The sequence below is a fragment of the Phaenicophaeus curvirostris genome, chromosome 4, assembly GCF_032191515.1.
Source record: "Phaenicophaeus curvirostris isolate KB17595 chromosome 4, BPBGC_Pcur_1.0, whole genome shotgun sequence".
Taxonomy (NCBI): Eukaryota; Metazoa; Chordata; class Aves; order Cuculiformes; family Cuculidae; genus Phaenicophaeus; species Phaenicophaeus curvirostris.
Window position 1 is genome coordinate 40,398,525 of NC_091395.1, and position 20,529 is coordinate 40,419,053.

The 20,529-nt window shown below is 37.9% G+C and overlaps 1 protein-coding gene across 2 annotated transcripts in view; it reads right to left on the reverse strand.

The window, feature by feature from the left end:
* The window catches only part of GLRB (glycine receptor beta), a 52,434-nt gene extending 32,807 nt beyond the window's left edge, over positions 1 to 19,627 (reverse strand). For both annotated transcript variants that reach the window (XM_069855853.1, XM_069855852.1), the window contains exons 1-4: positions 19,550 to 19,627; positions 18,196 to 18,349; positions 5,681 to 5,787; positions 2,928 to 2,995 (exon numbers count right to left, since the gene is read on the reverse strand). In XM_069855853.1, the coding sequence (XP_069711954.1) occupies positions 2,928 to 2,995; positions 5,681 to 5,787; positions 18,196 to 18,317 (297 nt within the window). In that variant the 5' untranslated portion in view covers positions 18,318 to 18,349; positions 19,550 to 19,627. The remainder of the gene's footprint in view (positions 1 to 2,927; positions 2,996 to 5,680; positions 5,788 to 18,195; positions 18,350 to 19,549) is intronic.
* Between the last annotated feature and the right edge of the window lie 902 nt (positions 19,628 to 20,529).

The following is a 20,529-nucleotide window of genomic DNA, read 5'->3' on the forward strand; positions in this document are numbered from 1 at the left end:
TGCTTTTGTATAAATAAATTCCTTTCTTTCTTAAAACTAGGTAGACTCTACTTCAGTGGAAGGTATTTTCTACTGTTTTTGATGAGGATGAGCCAACTGCATAGCTAAGAATGCAATCATCATGGGACCAGAAGGACAGAAAGCAAAAAATAATTGACAATAATTCTGAGGGAATCCTGAAATATGTGAGGAACTATCAGAATCAGACACCATGAAAATGTGGGAGCCTGTTGACTAGTTAGAAGTTCCAGACATTGAACTGAGAGTTGGCTGTTTCAGAAAGGGGTCTAAGAGTAGAATACATGACATCTTGTTGAAGATATTTTTCTTCTGCATCTCTTTTAACATCCTTCTGAAATAAAGGAAATCAGCATGCCAAGTAGCCTTTTCTCACAACCACTCTACACTTTTGTTTGTTGAGCCTTCTACCACCACTTTGCTTCCAATCACAGGCACCAACGGTCATTTTTCCCCACCCTTCCATCACCCAAAAGAAGAAGCAATCTCTTTAACATGGCTGAAATAGGATGCTTAACCCCTACACAGACAGATGAAAAAGTATGAATTCATCTGTTACAGCTAGAAGTGGCTACAAAGCCAAGAATCTTCAGGATACTTCATCGAGTGTAATACTTAGAAATACATTATTTTACAGCTTTTGATATCAGTAATGATATCATTCCAATCCATTTAGTAGCTTCTGGTAACTTTAAAGACAGTCAAGAAATAAATATTCCTCATGATTCACACCAATGCGTGAGACAGTATGGATGCAGGTAGCCACTTTCTTCTCCAACACTGAAGAAGATTTTTCAGCAGTTCTGTTAATGCCTGCAAATGTCTGCAAGGGACCTCTTTGGTCCTTCACAGAAGCTCCAGGAAGCTCTTTACCTGTAATTCTGGAGATGTAAGATTTTTCCTAGTCTAAGGTGCGCTGTCCGGTGCATTTCCAGACCACCTGAAGGCAAGTACTGCACTATCCCCAAGAGAACAGTGGTACCTGAATGTCCACAGGACCCAGTGCTCACTGCAGCAGGAGGAGTTTCACTAGTAATATATGAAAGAATAAATTGACCATTTCTTTTGTCAGTGATTCCTGTGATATATTAAGGCAACCAAGAAGTAATCCACACTTCACATAAACATGTTTAGCTATCATGGTAATCAGCTGGACAAAGAAATCTAAATAAAAGCATAAATTAAAGTAAAGATAGTGTCTAAAGTTCCGAAATTTGGAGGAAAGCACAAACTATCTTAGAGAACATCCTAGTAATTATGTAAGTGACCATATCAGGGATTAACAGACATGAATACATGCATTGATGTAGAGAGTGCACTTAATTTTTGGCAGAGAAGCATCCCCCTTACATTAACACTTTGTTATTATTTGGATCTGGGTGAATTGTAAAAGAGGCTCTGTTAAAGTCGCTTGTTAAAGCACGCAATAAATTTCAGAAACTTGAAAGGGCCATCTGGCCTAATATACCTGCCATCTTAGACACTTATCTCACTCCTACTTTCCTGCTCTTCCTCCCTGCCTCTTTTTAAACTTTGGTTCCTTTTTTGTTTTCAGAAATAAATTTCAAGGTATCTTCAACATCCTTGCATTCTTTGTTTTAATATCATTTCCCACTAATGCCATTAGCTCACTTACTAACATTTGCAATCATATCTAAATCTTTTTTCTCTTCTAATGAAAGAAACAGAAATTTCTGGCCAAGCAGTACAAAAGCTGTTTCAGCCATCACATATGTTTAACTTTGAGTGGCTCTGCAGTCTCACTAAAATGTTATTAGGGTATTGTGTAAGCTGGTTTTGTATTGTAAGATGACTACTTACTTCCACTGACAACATAAGGTGTTTTATTATGTATTAGCCATATTATGACTTATTACTTTTATGCCATTCTGAGTAGGAATGCTGCCTTAGTCACAGCATCTAAAAAGCAGGCTGATTTTGGGAACTGCCTCAGTGCTTTAGATGCAGCAGATCACCAAAGTTATTTACGAATGGGATGCTCAAGGAGCATCTCAGAACTCCCATGCTGAGTGCATGCCCCGACTGTGGCTTCCAATGTACTGAGAAGACATGGCGTACTTCCCTCTTCTTTACACAAAAGTAAAATGCTGATCAGGTTAGAACATCTTCAACAATTAAAGGCAATTTTTTGGCAATATTTTTGACAGAATTTATTGGAAATACCATTGCAAAAAAGATCTTCAAGTACTAAAACATTGGAAAGGGCTTTGTTGAAATGATTTCTTATTTTGAAATAGATTTTATTTCCGAAAGAAATGAAAAGGTCAAAATTGTAAGGAGGATTATTTGATACTGTTATTGACATATTGAAATTTTCTGACAGAACTGGAAACACATTTTTAGAAACTTCACTCCTCAGTTTATGTCTCTCATACAGTAAATAAACAGAAATAAGGGAATTATCATTGATGGTCTACTCCTTTACTCTTCTTCCTTCTGTACCTCTACAATTTACTCCTAAACTCATATTTACATAAAACAGAGAACCTGTATGCTTCAGCCTTATGCATGTATAGTCTTTTTCTCTCATATACAGTCCTAGTATTTTCTTCAGTAATACACCAAGCAACCTATATATTAACTCTCAAGAAGATTACTTAAGTCATACTACTGAATGTGTTCTTCCTCTGAATTTATGGAGATAAATACATTGTCTGCATCTTAGATACACGTACATCAGATTCTAAAAGTTATAACAATCTGTGGACAGCTATAGATTAATAGGTTTATGGCATAAAGCACAGTTAGCCTATCACTAACCCCATTAACTCGATTCTCAGTGTCCACATAACAAGCATTTCTACTTTACAGTTCACAATCATCAGTCTGAAATTTTATTTAATGAGAAAATCTCCATGTGTGCCAAATTAATTTCATTTCAGTCTTACCATAGTTGTCTCTTGAATTGACCCAAAGCTGTTAATGAAGATGTTAACTGCAACATCGACTGGAATTCCTTAAAAAAAAAAAAAGTTTTCTAGTGAACTGCACAATCCAGTAAAGTAAAGTTATCCATCATTTAAAGTTCCTTTATACTGGTAGCACAACGTGAAATGTTTTTTTTATAGGGTCATACACTTTATCTTTTCAAGTTAGTATATACACAGTTTTCAAAAGCTGTGGTTTAATCTATTTCCATTGAAAGCTAACAGATATCACAAAAAATCTTTTCAATCCAGCGATAAGAACACAGAAAAAGAAATACTTAGTCCAGCGTGCTGAGTTTAAAGCATTTCACAGATCATAAATGTGAATAATTTTCAAATTCCATGATTTTCTGTTATCACAGAATGCTCAACCCAGTGTTACTTTTCCGCACAGTATAATGGATAGAGGCAATTCACATTTCTAGCAGTGGGCACTTTTAACTGTCAAGGCCATAATGATGATCTATCAACCCAAATTACCTGTTCACGATTTATGATGAGACATTTACTTACATTGTAAGAGGATACTTCTTTGTGCAAGTCAAGTACGTAACTGTAAAATATGAATACAGGTTGTTGCATGCAGCTTTCACAGCTGTCTAGCTTTGGTGCAAGAGACCTGGAAAGCTGCTCCATGTTACAGTGGTCACCAAACTGACAAGAAAAATTTCTAGAAGCCAGCAGCTTCTAGATCTTCAGATGGCCTGGATTTTTTCCTCTTTTTCTACTTCCTGTAGTCAAAGAGTATCTGTGACAGCTGCTACATCTGCCCTCTGTCACCCTGTGGGAACTGATTGGCAGTCATTTAATCTGGTGTTAACAGAGTTAATGGTTGGACTCGATGATCCAGTGGGTCTCTTCCTACCTGGTTATTCTATGATTCTATGATTCTATGATTCTATGAGTTATCATGAAGCAGGGAGAAGTGGCCTGATGGTTGTGCAAACTAATTATGGTCCATTAGTTTTATTTAGCACCTATATGTTGAGAGTGTCAGTATGTACAGTAGGTGCATGTATCTGATCTCATTTACACCATTACAAATACTTAATTCAGTGAGTTTCTTCTTATTTTCAGAAAAAGAGAGAGATAAGAATATATGAAGACTATTTTGACAGAGTGAGCAAATACAGTGTGAAGTAATATATGCCTCATCTAACAGCTTGCTTGGCTGTGTAAAATATTTTGGTGTACATTTAATACATAAATTCATACTCATTCTCTTGGTTCACCAGAAAGTCAATAAGATAAAATTTCACTTTTTTCAGTCAAACCAGTTTGTGGGGTTTGTTTTTTTTTTTTCAAATGAGACCAGTTAAGTGTGATGGGTTTGGTTATGCAATAAGCATACTTTATTTAGTGCCTAAAACGTGTGACAGAGCATCCACCACATCACTAGTAGCCAAGAGTGTACTATCTCTCCCAGATTTGAATAGGAAGTGCTGTCCAAGAAAATCACTCATGCGTGAGGAATGTTTTAACATGGGCAAACCACTTGTCAGAAAATGTTCTTTTTAATTCCACCTCCCTGTGAGTTAACATTACATATCCTGCTTTTTCTGTCCGCCTTGATTCTTACCAGACTGCCAGCAGGCTTATCAAAAATACAAAGAAATCTGCAACATGCTTTGTGATTACAAGCTGATCATGCTGAAGAACAGGTAGAGCAGAGGCCGAATGGTTATTCTTTGTGACAAGGCTCAGTACTGAAAACATATTAATATAATGCTACAGAGAATAAGAAAGAAGTAGGCCACTTGCTAAGAACCAAGTTTAACACATTTATAAAACTTTGTTAAACAGAACATCTAAAAATGTTTTCTTTTGAAAGCACAATAAAAATTACAGATTTCCAAATTTCTCATACTATTCACATGCATGTTAAAGTATCTCTTAATATGCATCTAATTAAATATAAGTTCTAAAATGAAAGAACTGATTGATGTAAACCACAGTGTCTGTAGTGTAATAAAATTGTTTGTCTTTTTCCAGAAAGAAAATATTCTAATTCCTGGAAAGTGTAACTTACAGGCCTACCAATTATTGGAGGTTTTGCAGAGAATATGTATTTCAACCTTTTCTGCATACATAAGGAAATTACATTTGCTTACATGAAAGATTCCTACAACATTTGACTACTGGGGAGATGTTTTAAAGTCAGAGAATATGTTTAAATTCATTAACTATTTGAAAACCCAAAGTGAATAAGATGTATTACTAACATATCTTTAAAGGATCTAATAACTGTATGATTTCCAAAGAGTGTTACTGCTGATACCAACTTTTGTAAAGTCATCTTGAAGGATGACTATAGAGAATTTTGATCTTTTTAAATACAGTAAAGTGGTGATATTACTAAAGTCTAATTAAAAAGTAGGGATACAAGGACATTTAAAAAACTTTTTTGATGAAATCCAATTATATTTTCTAAAAATCTTTAACACAATAGCAATAATAATAATAACAATATTAATAATAATAACAATAATAATAATAATGCATCACATTATGGTAATGATATCCTATCATATTACCTTTCAGCTTGAAAGGGTGAATATCATCTGCAATTTCATACTATCTAGTGAAATTTCCATTTAAAAAAAACCCCAGCAGTATTTCGGTTGTGAATATTATCTCAATATAAATTTTCTGTTTGCAAAAAGAGCAAAAGTTAAATTCCAACAATTAAATAAAAGCTGAAATATCTGACAAACCTTTGAAATTAGGCCTTATCCTGGGATCATAACTGAGCAATAGCCTATTCAAGATATTGCTGGTAGAATTGACAGGTACTCTTGCAAGGTCTTCAGCTGATTGCTGTCTGTAAAAAAAAGTGCATTATTTACTATTAAGACAGAAACAACTATGTGTTAAGTTGTTAAACTTGAGTAAGTTTAAAGTCATGCCATAAATGCCATTTCATGAGTGAAATATGTTCACTATTTCAGGTTCCACCCTATGTAGTCTTCTTTTCATTGTGATGTTTCAGTATTTTTCAAGAAACTATAACAAATATGAAAGCTCTCCTATACTCTTAACTGTAAACTTGGAAGTAAATAAACTGCATTTTACTAACTGTCCCTATCCTTGCTAACATAAATATCCAGCGGGACATGATTTCTTCATGAGTAGAAAGCAGCCACCTGAACTATTTTTAGCGACTGTCAGATTAGGAATGTAAGTAAACTGACAGCCGCTTTGTAAGTGCCAAACCATGCAGTGGCTTTTGGCAGTCTCCCGCTCTCCCATGCCAGTGCCAGCTATTCCACCCAGAGCTGGAGCCATTGCATATTCTCCTTGTCAAGTGCTAATAAAAGCTTTGTTACGGAAAACGTGGCCTTGGACTCTCCTTTGCTTTCGTAGGGAAAATCAAACTTCCCCATTTGCCTTGTTATTGAGTTTGGTGTTAAACTAAAACCACTGCTAAAATTAAAAGGAATCTGTGATGGCAAATGGAGCTACAAGAGAAACATTAAATAATGTTTAATTATTTAATGTTTAATTATTTAAAGCAAAAAAGCCATGAGGGTGCATCAGTCCCCACCCCATGTACTTTATGCACCTAGTGGGCTGATAATGTCATGTAAATGAATTTATACATGGTTTGTAGAATCCATTCAGTGATGTTTTCCAGTTTTGAATCCTGTCTTGTAATCACTTTTCCATCCATTTTAGGAAGACTACTCTGCTGACTTTCTGTTATTATAATTTAGTAACAAAGTTGCCATGTAAAATAAGACAAACAGAGGCATAGGTCATAGACATCAACAGTCACCTCTAGCAAGCAAATATATGAACATATTTAAAAAATTATTCCATCTATTGCCTACATACTTCCTGTAATCACTATCAGCTGCTATTGCCTCCTTTACCCTGTGTTGTTCCTTTTTTTTCATCATTCTTTCCCATATCAATGTCATCTTGACAGACCTGTGGGTTATTCTTTATACCATCTCGGTTCACTGCTAGTTTTCTTCTCATCCTTCAGTCTCCGTCATGTCTCCTGGGACTGCTACATTATTCAAACATTACTGAAGAAAATATGAACTTTCCAAAAGGCTTTTGGCCAGGTTTTGATTTTTGTTTTGTTTTTTTAAAAAAAAAAATTAAAAAAGCTGCATGAGTATATCAGATCTCTGGACTGTTAAGATACCTGATTATAGTAGTTCCTGTTCAGCATCTTCCTTAATGTCTACTGAGAAATTAATTATTTAATTAATAAATAGCTTCCACCAGTGCATGAGATCACTATTTTATTGAAAACTGGAGATGAGACCAGATTCTAGTCCTTTCAGAGCTTTCATGAATAACACCACCTTTAAAATCAACTGTTTGAAACCATAAGGGAAACAACAGGAGCAATTGAACAATATCTGTTCAACTAATTGCTTGTATTTGCTTGCTGTTTCACACGATGGAGAAAAGTAGACCAACTCAGCTAAGACAGCAAATACCCATCCATTTCTCCTTGAAATTTCAGACACCTCACCAGTTCCTAGCAGGATCTATATGAATTCTGAAGAATACCCAAGATACAGCTACCAAAAAGTGTATATACATGAGTACACTTTAAACTATACAATGCAAGATGAGAAAAAAACGTGGAGCAGCTTTAAGTGGCTACAGTATTTAACTCCCCACCCACTTACTGCAAACACAGTAAAACTGTTGGCAGATTTAACAACCGCATAGGTGAACAACTGGTTCTATCAGCACTTTTCCAGAGATAAATGGACCACTAATGAAACAAGTAATTTTTTACTTTTAGTAACAAATGTTAATTTCCACTAGCTGGCCTTATTCTATGTACAATAACCTTCTGCTATTTCAATATTAGAGCTATTAAATTGCAATTGATGTTCTAATCCCTTTGAATAACTGATAAATTCCCTTTCAAACAGCTTTCCCAGTGTTGTGTTTATCGCTTTTTATATTTTATTTGTATTCTGGTCACTATGCAAAAGAACTGATTTATTTCTGTCATTTTTATATTTGTGTTCAGTTTTCAGTGATGACCTTTACCAATGAATAGGTTGTTACAGAAATATCATAAACCAGCTTGAATGTTTTTTATGCAGTTACCACTAATTGTACATAGGAAAACATTAAATGTTTAGATTATAATTTTCCATTTTGTATCAGGAACAAGGCAGAAAAGAATGTTCATTTAAGTATTCAAAAGGCAGGCAAACACTTTGTACACTGTATTCTGTCTGATATGAAAAGGTTAATGATGTTGCTTCCTTGCAAGTTGCACATATTGAGATCTAAAACTTTTATATCAGATGCCTACAGAAATGATATTTATAGGAGAGTCTCCTTAATACAAGCAAGAGAATTTCTTTCTACATCATGTATGAAATATCAAACCAAAAGCAAACAAAAGCCACTGAACAAACATAAATCTTATTTTTTCTATATTTCTGCTATGGATATACAAAGAAGTTCATTAAATAGTGGTGATGGTAATCTGAACCACACAGTATAACGTGGACACATAAATTAAACACAGTTGCTCATAAAACTCAATGAGGAAAAGAGGAAAGAAGTCTGAGAAATTAAATGAGTGAGCATCAAACAGCAAAAGAAAGCAAAACATAGCTGACAGGTTTATTTGGCTGTTCAAGGAAGAGGAATAAAGCAGTAGTTTTGCAAGATCTGAGTTGCACTGCAGATGAATGTTAATATAAATATCTGTTCAGGCTGTTTGTTAGAAGGTCAACCATGAATTAGGCAAAGGAAAGTTACTACACTTGGAAGACAGTGATGAGATGAAGAATGTTGTTGGGTAGTATTTTGAACTTGCACATGTATAATGCATCCATGTTTATCCTCATTTATATAAGAATCTAGTGAAACACAACAATGTTGGCTGGTTTGAGTTGGCAGAAGCATATAGTGTCAGAAATTGCTATCTTTTAGAGGTGACTTTGAATGAAGTGGTTGCAATAGATGCTGGAAAAAAAACTTTGCTGAGTAGCAACTGTATTTCCACTCGGACCTTTTATAGCATGCTGTCATGGATCTACCATCACTGAACCACACTCACGCAACTAAACATTGTCACAAGGACTGCATTTCCCTTAGAGAGCATTACTGATCAAATCACCTAAATATCAACAGCATATCAATAAATCATATATGTAGTTTTTGGTGAGTTAAGAGATTATGTCACTTGCAGAGTGATACACGAGCACAACGACTTAACAGAACAGTAAATGGAATGGGTTAGGCACTTAGAGAAACAGGCTGGGACAATTCATGCCACTGTGATATTTACCTAAAGCCACTACCACCCCTGCTTAATTGGCTATTCTGGAATGTATTAATGATAGGTAAATGTGTAGACTATGTAAGAAAAAAAGAACTTGAGCTGAAAGTTTCCTTCCTAATAGAAGCAGGACTCCAATTTACTATAGGCTGTCTTGACTCCTAAATAATGATAGTCACACCAATTGAGAATGTTCTTATTCAACCTACAATTTTCACATTTGTGAAAAGCTGATAACTACCCTAAGATTTCCTTTAGAATTCTACTGGCTGTGGCATGTGTTGTGTTTTTAATACATTTATTTCAACTTGTGTTGGATGCATGCAGAGCTGCTGGAAAGCATTAGGAAATGGAAAATCACCAGCATTCTTCACAGTAACTGGCGAATTCTAATCAAGATACAGTGAACACCAAACAAATGGTAAGGCAACATAAATCTCATAGTTGATACAAAAGGATTTTAAAAGCAAGCAATTGTAAAGCTAGAAATTGCCTTATCAGGAATTTTGCATAAAGGACAATTTTGGGGGCAAAATAATTATACTTTCTCTTTTTCTGAAAAAAAAAAAGACAGAAACCAAACAGTATTCCCAAAAGTGTTCTCACTTCTGTGACCAGTGTCCTCAAAAGCCAGAAAGAAAACAAAGTACAGTTAGTCTTTTGGCATAACATTTCTGTGTGATATGACTGGCCTCTCTCTAGTCTTTGTGAGGTTAGTTCTGCTATTATTGATAAACGCAAATATGACTTTAAATACTGTATTTCACAGGATATGCAGTAAGGTGTCCATGTCCTCTTCCACTGCAGCTCTACACATTTTATCACTGACTTTGAAAAATATGATTAACATTTTCATTTGCTGGCAACAGATAATTATTTTCATAAATCACTAATCAAAATCCAGAAGTTTAGATAAGTAGAGATACATGACAAAAGGAAACACACATTATACTTGATTTGAAATGTATATAGCTTCCTTACATTTGTGCTAGGCAAATGTGCCAGAAGAGATTATATTTCTATAGGTTATCATTACATTTAGTCTCTCAGAGTTCACTGAAATTACAAGGAGACCTTATCGTAGGCAGCACTATAGGAGGATAATTGGTGAAAAGGATTTAAACTATATTGAAAACAAGTGGGAATAAGAACCTTTGCTATTATATTAATTTACCTATTGCCCTGATGTCTAGTCTTGAGATCTCATTATGCTGAAGAATCTCTAATTTTAGATGAGAACATGAATATACTTTTTACTTAGGGCATGATGATCAGGAAAATACAGAGACAAGTTGCAGGGATGCATTTACATGCCATCTTATAATACATTGCAGTTCAGGCAGTCAGGGAGCAGGCTTGTTCTATTTTTGCTGTTTGCTCAGAATGCACAGTTTGGATGAACTAGCATTAAGCTTTGCCTTTGAATAGTTCTAGATTACTGTTTGACAGATAAAAATATATATGCCTACTCATACAGTTCAGTTATCTCTGACAAGATTTCCTATATAATGCTGAAACAACAGCTTTTAGTACGGTTTATCTAATCTATGTTTTGGAAAGTGACATTCTAGTCACATAAAACAGCAGTGTGTATCAGAGAATGATAAAAATAAGTTTTGGGAAATGCAATATCTGTCATCTCACAATATATTGTAGGTGTCATTTCCCTGATATAAACTATCAGTGTTCTGATTTGCAGGCATTTGCTTCTCTGTATGCAGTAACTCAAAATATAAACCTAGGTTAATACCAATCAACAAGATACTATATAATTCTTCTAAGTGATCCCCATGATCTCTAGTACATTTAGTAGCTACATATTCAAACTGAACTGGGTGACATTTCTGTTATTAGTAAGAATAATTATGATGCATCCAATGCAAAGTGACATCACTCAAATTACATTAAAAATACGGAACTCTGAAGAACTGTTTATATATCCTCACAAATGCAGTTGACAGCTAAACACCTAAAATTAGACACATAATTTCAGTAACTAAATTTGGAGGTAATGCAGTGTGATGAACAAAGAGAAAGGTTTTTTGTCATGGAATTTGAAACAGAAACCCAGACTGGGCACCCTGAATTAAAACCCTGAGTTGTGGGGCTTAAACAACTCATCTTTCATCTCCTGTTGTAGACAGAAAAAGACCATAGTGTCCTAGTGTGGGTGGGTAAGCAACCCTCCTGAAGCTGGGTGGTGTGAATAGCTCAGTTAGCGTCACTACTTTTGTCCATGTCTATTACTGTTTTTGGTTGAGATAGAGTAAATTTTCTTCCTAGTATCATAAGAATTATAGAATGGTTTGAGTTGGAAGGGACCTTAAAGATCATCTAATTCCAACCCCACAGCCATGGGCTTGGCCACCCTGCACTAGCTCAGGCTGCCCAAAGCCCCATCCAACCTGGCCTGGAATGCTTCCAGGGATGGGGCATCCACAACCTCCTTGTGCAACTTGTTTCAGTGCCTCACCACCCTCATTGAGAAGAATTTCCTTATGTCTAGTCTAAATCTGCCCCTCTCCAATTTATAGCCACTCCCTCAAGTCCTGTCCCTACAGGCCTTTATAAACAGTCCCTCTCCAGCTTTCTTGTAGCCCCTTCATATACTGGAAGGTCGCTATAAGGTCTCCTTGGAGCCATCTCTTCTCCAGGCTGAAAAACCCCAACTCTCTCAGCCTGTCCTCATACGGAGGTGCTCACACAGCTGGCATGCTGCTGTGTTTTGGATTTGTTATAAGAATAATGTCAATAACACATTGATGTTTTACTTGTTGCTAAGTAGTGCTTGCAGTAAGTCAGGGACTTTTCAATTTCTCTGCTTTGCCAGTGAGTAGGTGCACAAGAAGCTGGGAGAGAGCATAGCCCGGACAGATGACGAAGCTGGCCAAAGGAATATTCCATACCATATGATGTCATGCTCAGTATATGAACTGGGGGTCATTGGTCAATGGACTGTGATCGCTGCTCAGGGGACAGAGTGCGCACTGGTCAACAGGAGGTGAGCAATTGCACTGTATCACTCATTTTGTGTATTCTGTTACTACTACTATTATTATTATTATTATTTTATTTTTCCTTTGCCATCTGATAAAACTGTCTTTATCCCAACCCACAAGTCTTATATTTTTTTTTCCCATTTTCCTCTCCATCCAACTGGAGGGTAGAGAGAGAGTGAGCGAGGATCTGTGGGGTTTTTGGTTACTGGCTGGGGTTAAACCACTACAATCAGAAAGCTCTCAGTCCAGCTTTTGGGCTTATATTCAACTTTGCCATGGTTGGACACCTTAAGGAGTGTTTGTATGGTAATCTAAAGGACCTTTTTATCATTCCCTGAGTTTGAAAAAAGCAAACTGATCCCTCTGCCCACCACAGAGGTGACAGCCCCCGAAGCAGTACGAGCAGGTTAGTATGGTACGCCAACCAGCCCGACTAGTACTGCTTACTGCAAGCTAACTGTGGTTCCATTCCTAAAATTAGCTTGTTGCTCCCAGCTCAGGCATCTCTGCATCCTACTAAAGGCACCACCTAAGTGACCTTTGCACATAGCTGGCATCCTGTTGTGTCCCAATATCACACGCAGACATGAAACATGATCAGCATCCAGCTGTTTATGCAGAACTACAGACTTTAAAAATAATTTCTCTCATCAGTTCCACGTCCCAGTCTTTTTTCAAAATGCAGTAAGTAGTAAGACAATACACAGATCTTGGTAAAATCTAACTACCTTGTAAGGTGAAATAAGTGGACATATGTAATTTGTCTGTCAAAGATCCATTTGGTAGAGCTTAGAACAAAATTTAGTCCCATGGTTTTCCTTGCATATAGGTTCAGTGGGTGCAATTTAACCTGCAGAAACAAGTATTTTCTCAATCTGGAGTTTGCATATGGAATATAAAATCTGTAACTTCACTACACAACTGTAGTGTCGCATCACTACAGTGTTCAGAATAGACAACATTGTGCTCACTGAGAGGGAGAATTACTGAACAAGAACCAGCCTACCATGCTTAATTACTGTTTTACAAGATAACTTAGGTTTTGCTTATATAGCTTTATCTTTTACTCCCCAGCATGTCTATCCACTCTGAAAACAAATTCCTGAACCTCCTGGAATGCGGATCTATCTGTTTGGGATCTCAGCTTTCCATCAGAGTTACTTGCTACAGAACAATTAAACCATTGACCAACTGCTGTTAATATAGGGCAGAAGAAATTTTATAGGAACCAGACCTGGGCTTTGCAATGTACTTATCTTCAGAATGAGTTTTAGATGTAACTGCCTACACAATGAAATTCAGGCTTTTCTTTCAACTTCACTTTATCTTCTCCCACAAACTGTATCAACTCTCTCATCATACCTACAAATGCAAATCTTTACAACTATAATCTTTTGTCTTCTACAAGATGGGAATGAAGACGGAGATGATTCTACTTTTCCACCATTTACATTTTGGTGATGATCATACATTACAGAGAGAACAGCAATGTATATCCAGATGTTTGATATAATTAAAAAAAAGTCCTTGTCTATGAGAAGGTGGAGGGGATTCAGGATTCAAGATACACTTTGAACGTCCAGTTTAGTATTCATGAAAACAGTGTGTCAGAAGCTGATAGTTAACCAAGAGAAATTTTATGACAGGCTTTCATACAACTGTGTTTTAAACACATCAAAGACTTCATTCCCTAGTTCCACTGTCTTTTGTTGTTATTTTTTAAAAGAAGCTGTTGATTGAACCTTGGCATCTGTGACCTTTCTAAGCTTCTGCCCTGGCAGATGGCACAAGCCATGTTTTCTGGAGGGCTTAGAGGGCCATTTCACAGTTTCTGAAGTAGCTGATATGCTTTATTGAACACAAGCCAAAATATGATTTGTACTTCTGTTTTGTGGGTAGAAAATCTATACATATTGTACAGTATTTAGTTAATCATCTAGATGGATATAAATCTCCATATGGAAAAATCCATAAAGGTGAGGAAAGACACTATTTTACAAGCACAGTCTTGATATCCAGACAAAAGAACGAGATTTAGTGATTAAGGTTATACTCTTAGCATTGATGTAGCATTGATGTAGAGATGCTGCGGGATGTTCAGAAGTGAACACTGTGCAAGTGAACACTGTGCAAGTGAACAGCTGAGTCATAGTAAAACTATAATTAATAGGGATGGTTGTGGTTATAAGAACAGTCATAACTGGTTTTTTTAGCTGCTATTTGACACTCTCACATATCTATGCCTTCTAGAACACCATCATAACCTATTTTCCTTCTCCTTAAATTTAATTTTTCTAGAGAATTCCTTATTTGAGGAGAGACCTTCTGGGCTATTAGGGATTGTGGTGATAACAGCAGCAGCTTGAACATCATAAAATAACCAAAGTATTTATTATGCCTAACAAAAGGAAAATAATTTTTCGGTACTGCTCTTAGAAAAAGTCACAGCTAAGTATCCAACATTTACCAGAAACAAGGTATTATGAGGAATTATGAAGAAGTTAAGAAGAAGTAACAGAGGTATTGCAGCTGATTGGTAGCCTACAATCAAGGGAGTTAGTAACTAAATCCATCAGTAGCTGTATAGAAATTATCTGTATTCAGTATAGTGAGTAATAAGTAAGCTTTGAAACCAGAAGACTCTGATCCACAAAACTCTGAATTTTTTTCTTGAAGGTGTGGACCTGTTGGGTTTTTAAAATATTTTCAATGGAGACAAAAAGCAAGAGTTTTGTTACACTAAGTGTTAATACGCTATTGCAGTATGCATCTGTGAAAGCCAGCTTCTCAGATTCATGCTGGAGTATGCTAAGATTTTAGACCTAATATATCAATTTCTTTGTTAACCAATGAACATTCAGGAATCAGACATAAGTATAATTACTTTATGTTTCATTTGTAAAGCCTGAGGTAAGATGCAAAATGATCTAAATGTAAGACGTGAAATCTTACATCTGTTCCAAGCAAGCATTAAATCGAAATAAGAACCAAGTGATTAAGCATCAGCTTCATGAAATCCCTCGATAAATAAGCTGGGAAAAACAGTTTCAGAAATAAATGAAAATAAGATAGCCAGTTCAGCCACTATCACATGATGCCCTGAGAAATGCAGTGTCAGGAATAATCAAAAGTAAGAGTTTTTGCTGTAGGATGCAAAGTAGAATTCTCCTAATTGAAGGAAGCAAATATCTCTTTATGACACAACAATGAACTTTTTATAGGCTTTCCAATCAGCTTGCTTTCAGCTTATTCTAATAGTAGTTAATTTCGTGCCAGCAGGGTACATTTGGTGTAAGGCTTGTATTTTAGAGAGCCAGAAGAGGAAAAGTTCAACTATGCTCATTTTTCATACAAACAAATTCATGATAAATGTCCCAAGTCAGTCTTATAAGCATTCATCTCTTAACATCAAACTAAGGAATTGAAGTAATAACACCAGGTTCAGCATAAATCTTTCCCGGAAAATTATTTGCATACATTTGAATTTCATTATAAAATTTGTAAAAAAAAAGACTGTTCCTTCTAGAGACTACTGTGTTTTTCTGTTCTCTTGAGGAGGTAAAGTTTACCATTTCAGACATTGTAAGGAAACAAAACACAATAATTCATTACAATTAAGTTTCAAATTTTATTGCACTACTAGCCAATGCAAATGAAAAGTAGAGTAAGATTTTGTTGTAAATTTTCATTTTTATTAGGAATTGGTACCATTCAATTTTATAAATTGTGCAAAATCTTGTTTGGCTTCTTTAAAAACTATATGCTACATTCTCTAAAAGATCTCTTTTGTACTTTACTGGTAAATTTTTCATACATCTACTTCCTTTGAGACTATTTTTCATCAATCCTTATGGTATCACTTAATTCCCACTCCACTGCACTGATTTTTTTGCTTGTCTCTGAGGGAAGATTCCTTCCTTTTTTTCACAGGAAAATATTTTCTAAGAGTAGGCAACCTCTTTTATACTGCAGAGTGCCACCAAGTAAATAAGTTTTGTGAAAGATTATAAAAGACATGCTGGTGATTGAAAGTTTGCTATCATCAGTAGCCTGAGTTAAGAGAGCATTGGGTACTTTCTTTGCAACACAGAACTGACTTTCATTGCTCATTCAGATGACAGGTCTTCCAGGTGCCAGCCACACAAACAGCAGTCCTGCAACCCTCCTGCTACAAGCGGTTCTCCCTCAAGCTGTGAACTTCTGCCAAGTAAGACACAGACAACTTGTTCATTATTCAGAAAATCCAATACGGCTTAGTGCTACAGCAATTAATTCTAGCTAGCAACACTGCATGCATGATAGTTGAGACAAATACTGGATTCTGCTAGTATTGTCACAGAAAGCTTCAACTGGCTGGAATGTAAAAGTATCACTTTGAAAACTATAGCATTAATTCAATGCTTTTCAAGCGTATCAGTGACAAATGACATCATACTTAATGTTAACTGGCATCAAAAAGAACAGGGTACCAAGAAATAGTGTGCTTAAGAGAAAAACAGCAACAAAAGACATCCACCAATTTATCAAGACAAAATGACATCAGTGTTTTGAAATATAATTATGGCCAGGTCTAGAACAGGGGGAAAAATGCTGGCTGCTTCAATGAGACCACAGAATATCTGAATTCAGATCCCAGCTGTGTAACTCACTTTCTGAGGACTTCGGTGCTTATTTCTGTCCTAGGATCTACGATGTTGTCTCCTTGCTACAAATCCTTATAGTAGCTCAGACCAAAAGTCCCATACAGAGCTCAACTTTTCAAAGGGGATAGAATGGTAGGGGTCACTTCAGATGACTCATGATCACATTTGAGATTTCTATATTAATGTATCCAAATCAAAAGATACATCTCATATTTTAGGTTCGACATAAAAACAGAATAAAACCACTGGCCATATGCAGAAACTTTGCAAGAATTTTGGATTAGAAATAAAAATCACTGTCAACGTTTAAAAAGAGTGAAAACATTTTAAAGTATTATTCAAACATTGCTTCCATCTGATTATTCTACTTATTTTTTTCTTTTCTGTGGAAAAAGTATATTGATAAATAGCCAGCCTCATCTTTCAGTCACCTTCTTTTATGGTCAAAGAAGAAATGTTTTTTTTAAATTTGTGTAAAATAATTATCATTTCAGTCATAGTGCTTTTCTATGCTTATTGGCAACTTATTATATTCTATTGATCTCAGATACTTATAACGTAACACTAAAACACTAACAAGATGAGCAAGGGTGGCCAAGAAAATGGCAAAAAAAGGCATTCGCAAATGAAACTTTTGCACTGTCCTATGGAACACAACCTAAAGTGTGGCAGACACTGGAAACAAGGAGTATTTCTAACATCAGGTAAACAGAAGTGTCCAGAATACACTATCTATTCAGCTGGGCAATCACAGATTTGAATTTCTGTATTTTTACAGACAGGTTATTCCGTAAGGGTATACTTCATAGCAACACTTAATCTACCTCCATAAAAGTTATAGTACTGTAAATCATTGACTGAAGATGCTGAAGACCTTTGTCTTATTCATCATGCAGTAAGAATATGCACAGAACAAGTCTTCTCTTGCAGAACTAATCCAACCAGAAACTGAATTTCAATATGACAGTTTTGCATCCTCTTTGCTTTTCTTATTATACCTGCAATATGATGATAGACAGCACAGTACTATGTGAACACATTACTTGTCACTCCATAAATAGCAAGACACTGGGTTGGAATCCCCCACAAATAAACAAATTATTTACTTTTCCCTTCATTAAAACAGAGGACCTGATACAGAAGAAGCCCACTCATCATCAGAACTTAGCTATGATGCTGGTCAAACCCTCTTCCTTCCATTCCCACCTCAAACAGCATTCTTTCACCTTCCACTTCAACTGTCACATAGATTTCCACTATCAAAAATATAGCAGGATCATCATCACAAAAAAGAATAAAAGAAATAAGGAACATACGATGGACATAGGTATTGCTTCTTTTTCCCTTTTCCTTTCTTTGAAGACTTCTCTTTGGAATAGACTTCTTCAACCCATAAGGAGAATAAGACAAAAAAGAAAATCGCTAGTAAGAACTTCATCTTGAAGGTTAAGCTTCAGAGAAACCTTCAGTCTATGGCAAAAGAAAAGAAAGAAGTTTATGTTGATAGGACTAGATATGGCACACATACCTACACGCACCTACAAAACAAAGCTGTTTTCAGTTTCGGTTTTGGTTCTTAAAATAAGTTTGATCTTAGTTACCTTGGGAGAGAGAGTCTGTTGAGGTGTACCTCTGGTATGGACCCAACTTAAGCAATTTTCTGAGAGTCAAGCAGCTTCCCAAAGTTAATCTTAATGACAGCAAAGAGCAGATTGAAGTGCAAGTTTGCTCTGTTGTGTCTAAGAAATAAACATTATGTCCTTCAAGGGCTGCTTGAGTCAAAATCCTCAGAGTTCTTCACCAAATGTGTCATGTATCGACTGCATTGGAATAGTGTTAAATGACCAGTGTAGCAAGGCAGAGAACTGTAAGCCCTCTACGACCTTGCAGAGATAAAACAGCAATCACTTCAATGCTAGTGAAGAGATTTAATTTTATCTACCGAATTTAAACATAAATTACTATACTGCAGGAAGTATTCTTGCTGCGGAGCCAGCACTAATGTGGCCTGGCAAAGATGACTAAACACAATCTGCAATACAGTGCTTTTTTACACTGCCTTCAGTTTGCTATTTTACCTTCTCACGGGCAAAGGCAGGTGCTCAAAGACCAGGAGCTGGTTTGCGTTCGGCCCCACCTGCCCCTGATCGCAGCCGCAAAACACCCTGGGCATTTTCCATTTGTTTCCCATCCCATAGATATATCCTTGGGCCAGCAGAAACCTCGCGGGTGCCTCAGCACCGGCTGCACCTCCCACTTTTATTCTATTTATTTATTTGTTTTGAAATCTCTTTCAGGAGCACCGGCTGCCTCTCTCTCCCCCTCCCCCGCTCCCTGGCCCACCTGCACCTCCGGGAGGCACCGGGATGCTTCAGCTCCCCCCCGGCAGCCGCAGCACCCCCTCCCCGGGCCGGTAGGAGCCTCCTCCCCGTCCCCCGCCCCCCTCGCCCCCCGGGGCTCCCGGCGCCCGGGGTCGCCGAGCCCCGGCCCCGCCGGCGCTGGCCGTGGTGCTGACGGGGCCGGGGAGGCGGCCGCGCCCCCCTCCCCGCCGCTCAGGGCTCCGCCGCGGCCCCGCGCCACCCGGCCCCGCGGCTCGGTTCGGGGCCCGGCCGTATCGCGGCCCGGTCGGAGCGAAAGCGCCGCTCCTCCGGCGGCGGAAAAAGCCCTTACCTCCGACGGTGCCCTCCGCGGCCAGTGAGCATGTGCGGCTCCGCGGCGCCTCCCAGGGAGCGTGGCCGCCCGCCCGCACATGGGCACTGGGCGAGCGGGGGGGACGCGGGGATGAGCCGCGGGGGTCCCCGGGTGGCGCCTCGTCCCCGCGGCCCTCCCGCCGCCGAACACGGAGAGTGATGGGTCATGGGATCGTGGAATCGCTAGGTTGGAAAAGACCTTTGAGGCCATCATCTCAATCGGAGCTGTCTGCTACTAAATCATATTCCTAATCACTTCATCTACCCGCCTTTTAAACACCTCCAGGGATGGGGACTCAGCCACCTCCCTGGGCAGCCTCTGCCAGTGCCCAATGACCCTTTCTGAGAAAAAAAAATTCCTGATGACCAATCTGAACCTCCCGTGGTGCAACTTGAGGCCATGGGCCCCTCACCACAAGAAGGATGTTGAGGTTCTGGAGCGAGTCCAGAGGAGAGTGACAAAGCTGGTGAGGGGGCTGGAGAACAGGCCTTATGAGGAGCGGCTGAGAGAGCTGGGGTTGTTTAGCCTGGAGAAGAGGAGGCTGAGGGGAGACCTCATTGCTCTCTACAACTACCTGAAAGGACGTGGTAGAGAGAAGGGAGCTGGGCTCTTCTCCCAAGTGACAGGGGACAGGACAAGAGGGAATGGCCTCAAGCTCCACCAGGGGAGCTTGGACATTAGGAAAAAAAATTTCACAGAAAGGGTGATTGGGCACTGGAACAGGCTGCCCAGGGAGGTGGTTGAGTCACCTTCCTTGGAGGTGTTTAAGGCACAGGTGGACGAGGTGCTGAGGGGCATGGTTTAGTGATTGATATCGTTGGACTCAATGATCCGATGGGTCTTTTCCAACCTGGTTATTCTGTGATTGTCTCTCGTCCTACCACTTATCACTTGGGAGAAGTGACCAGCACCCACCTCACTACAACATCCTTTCAGATAGTTGTAGGTGACGATAAGGT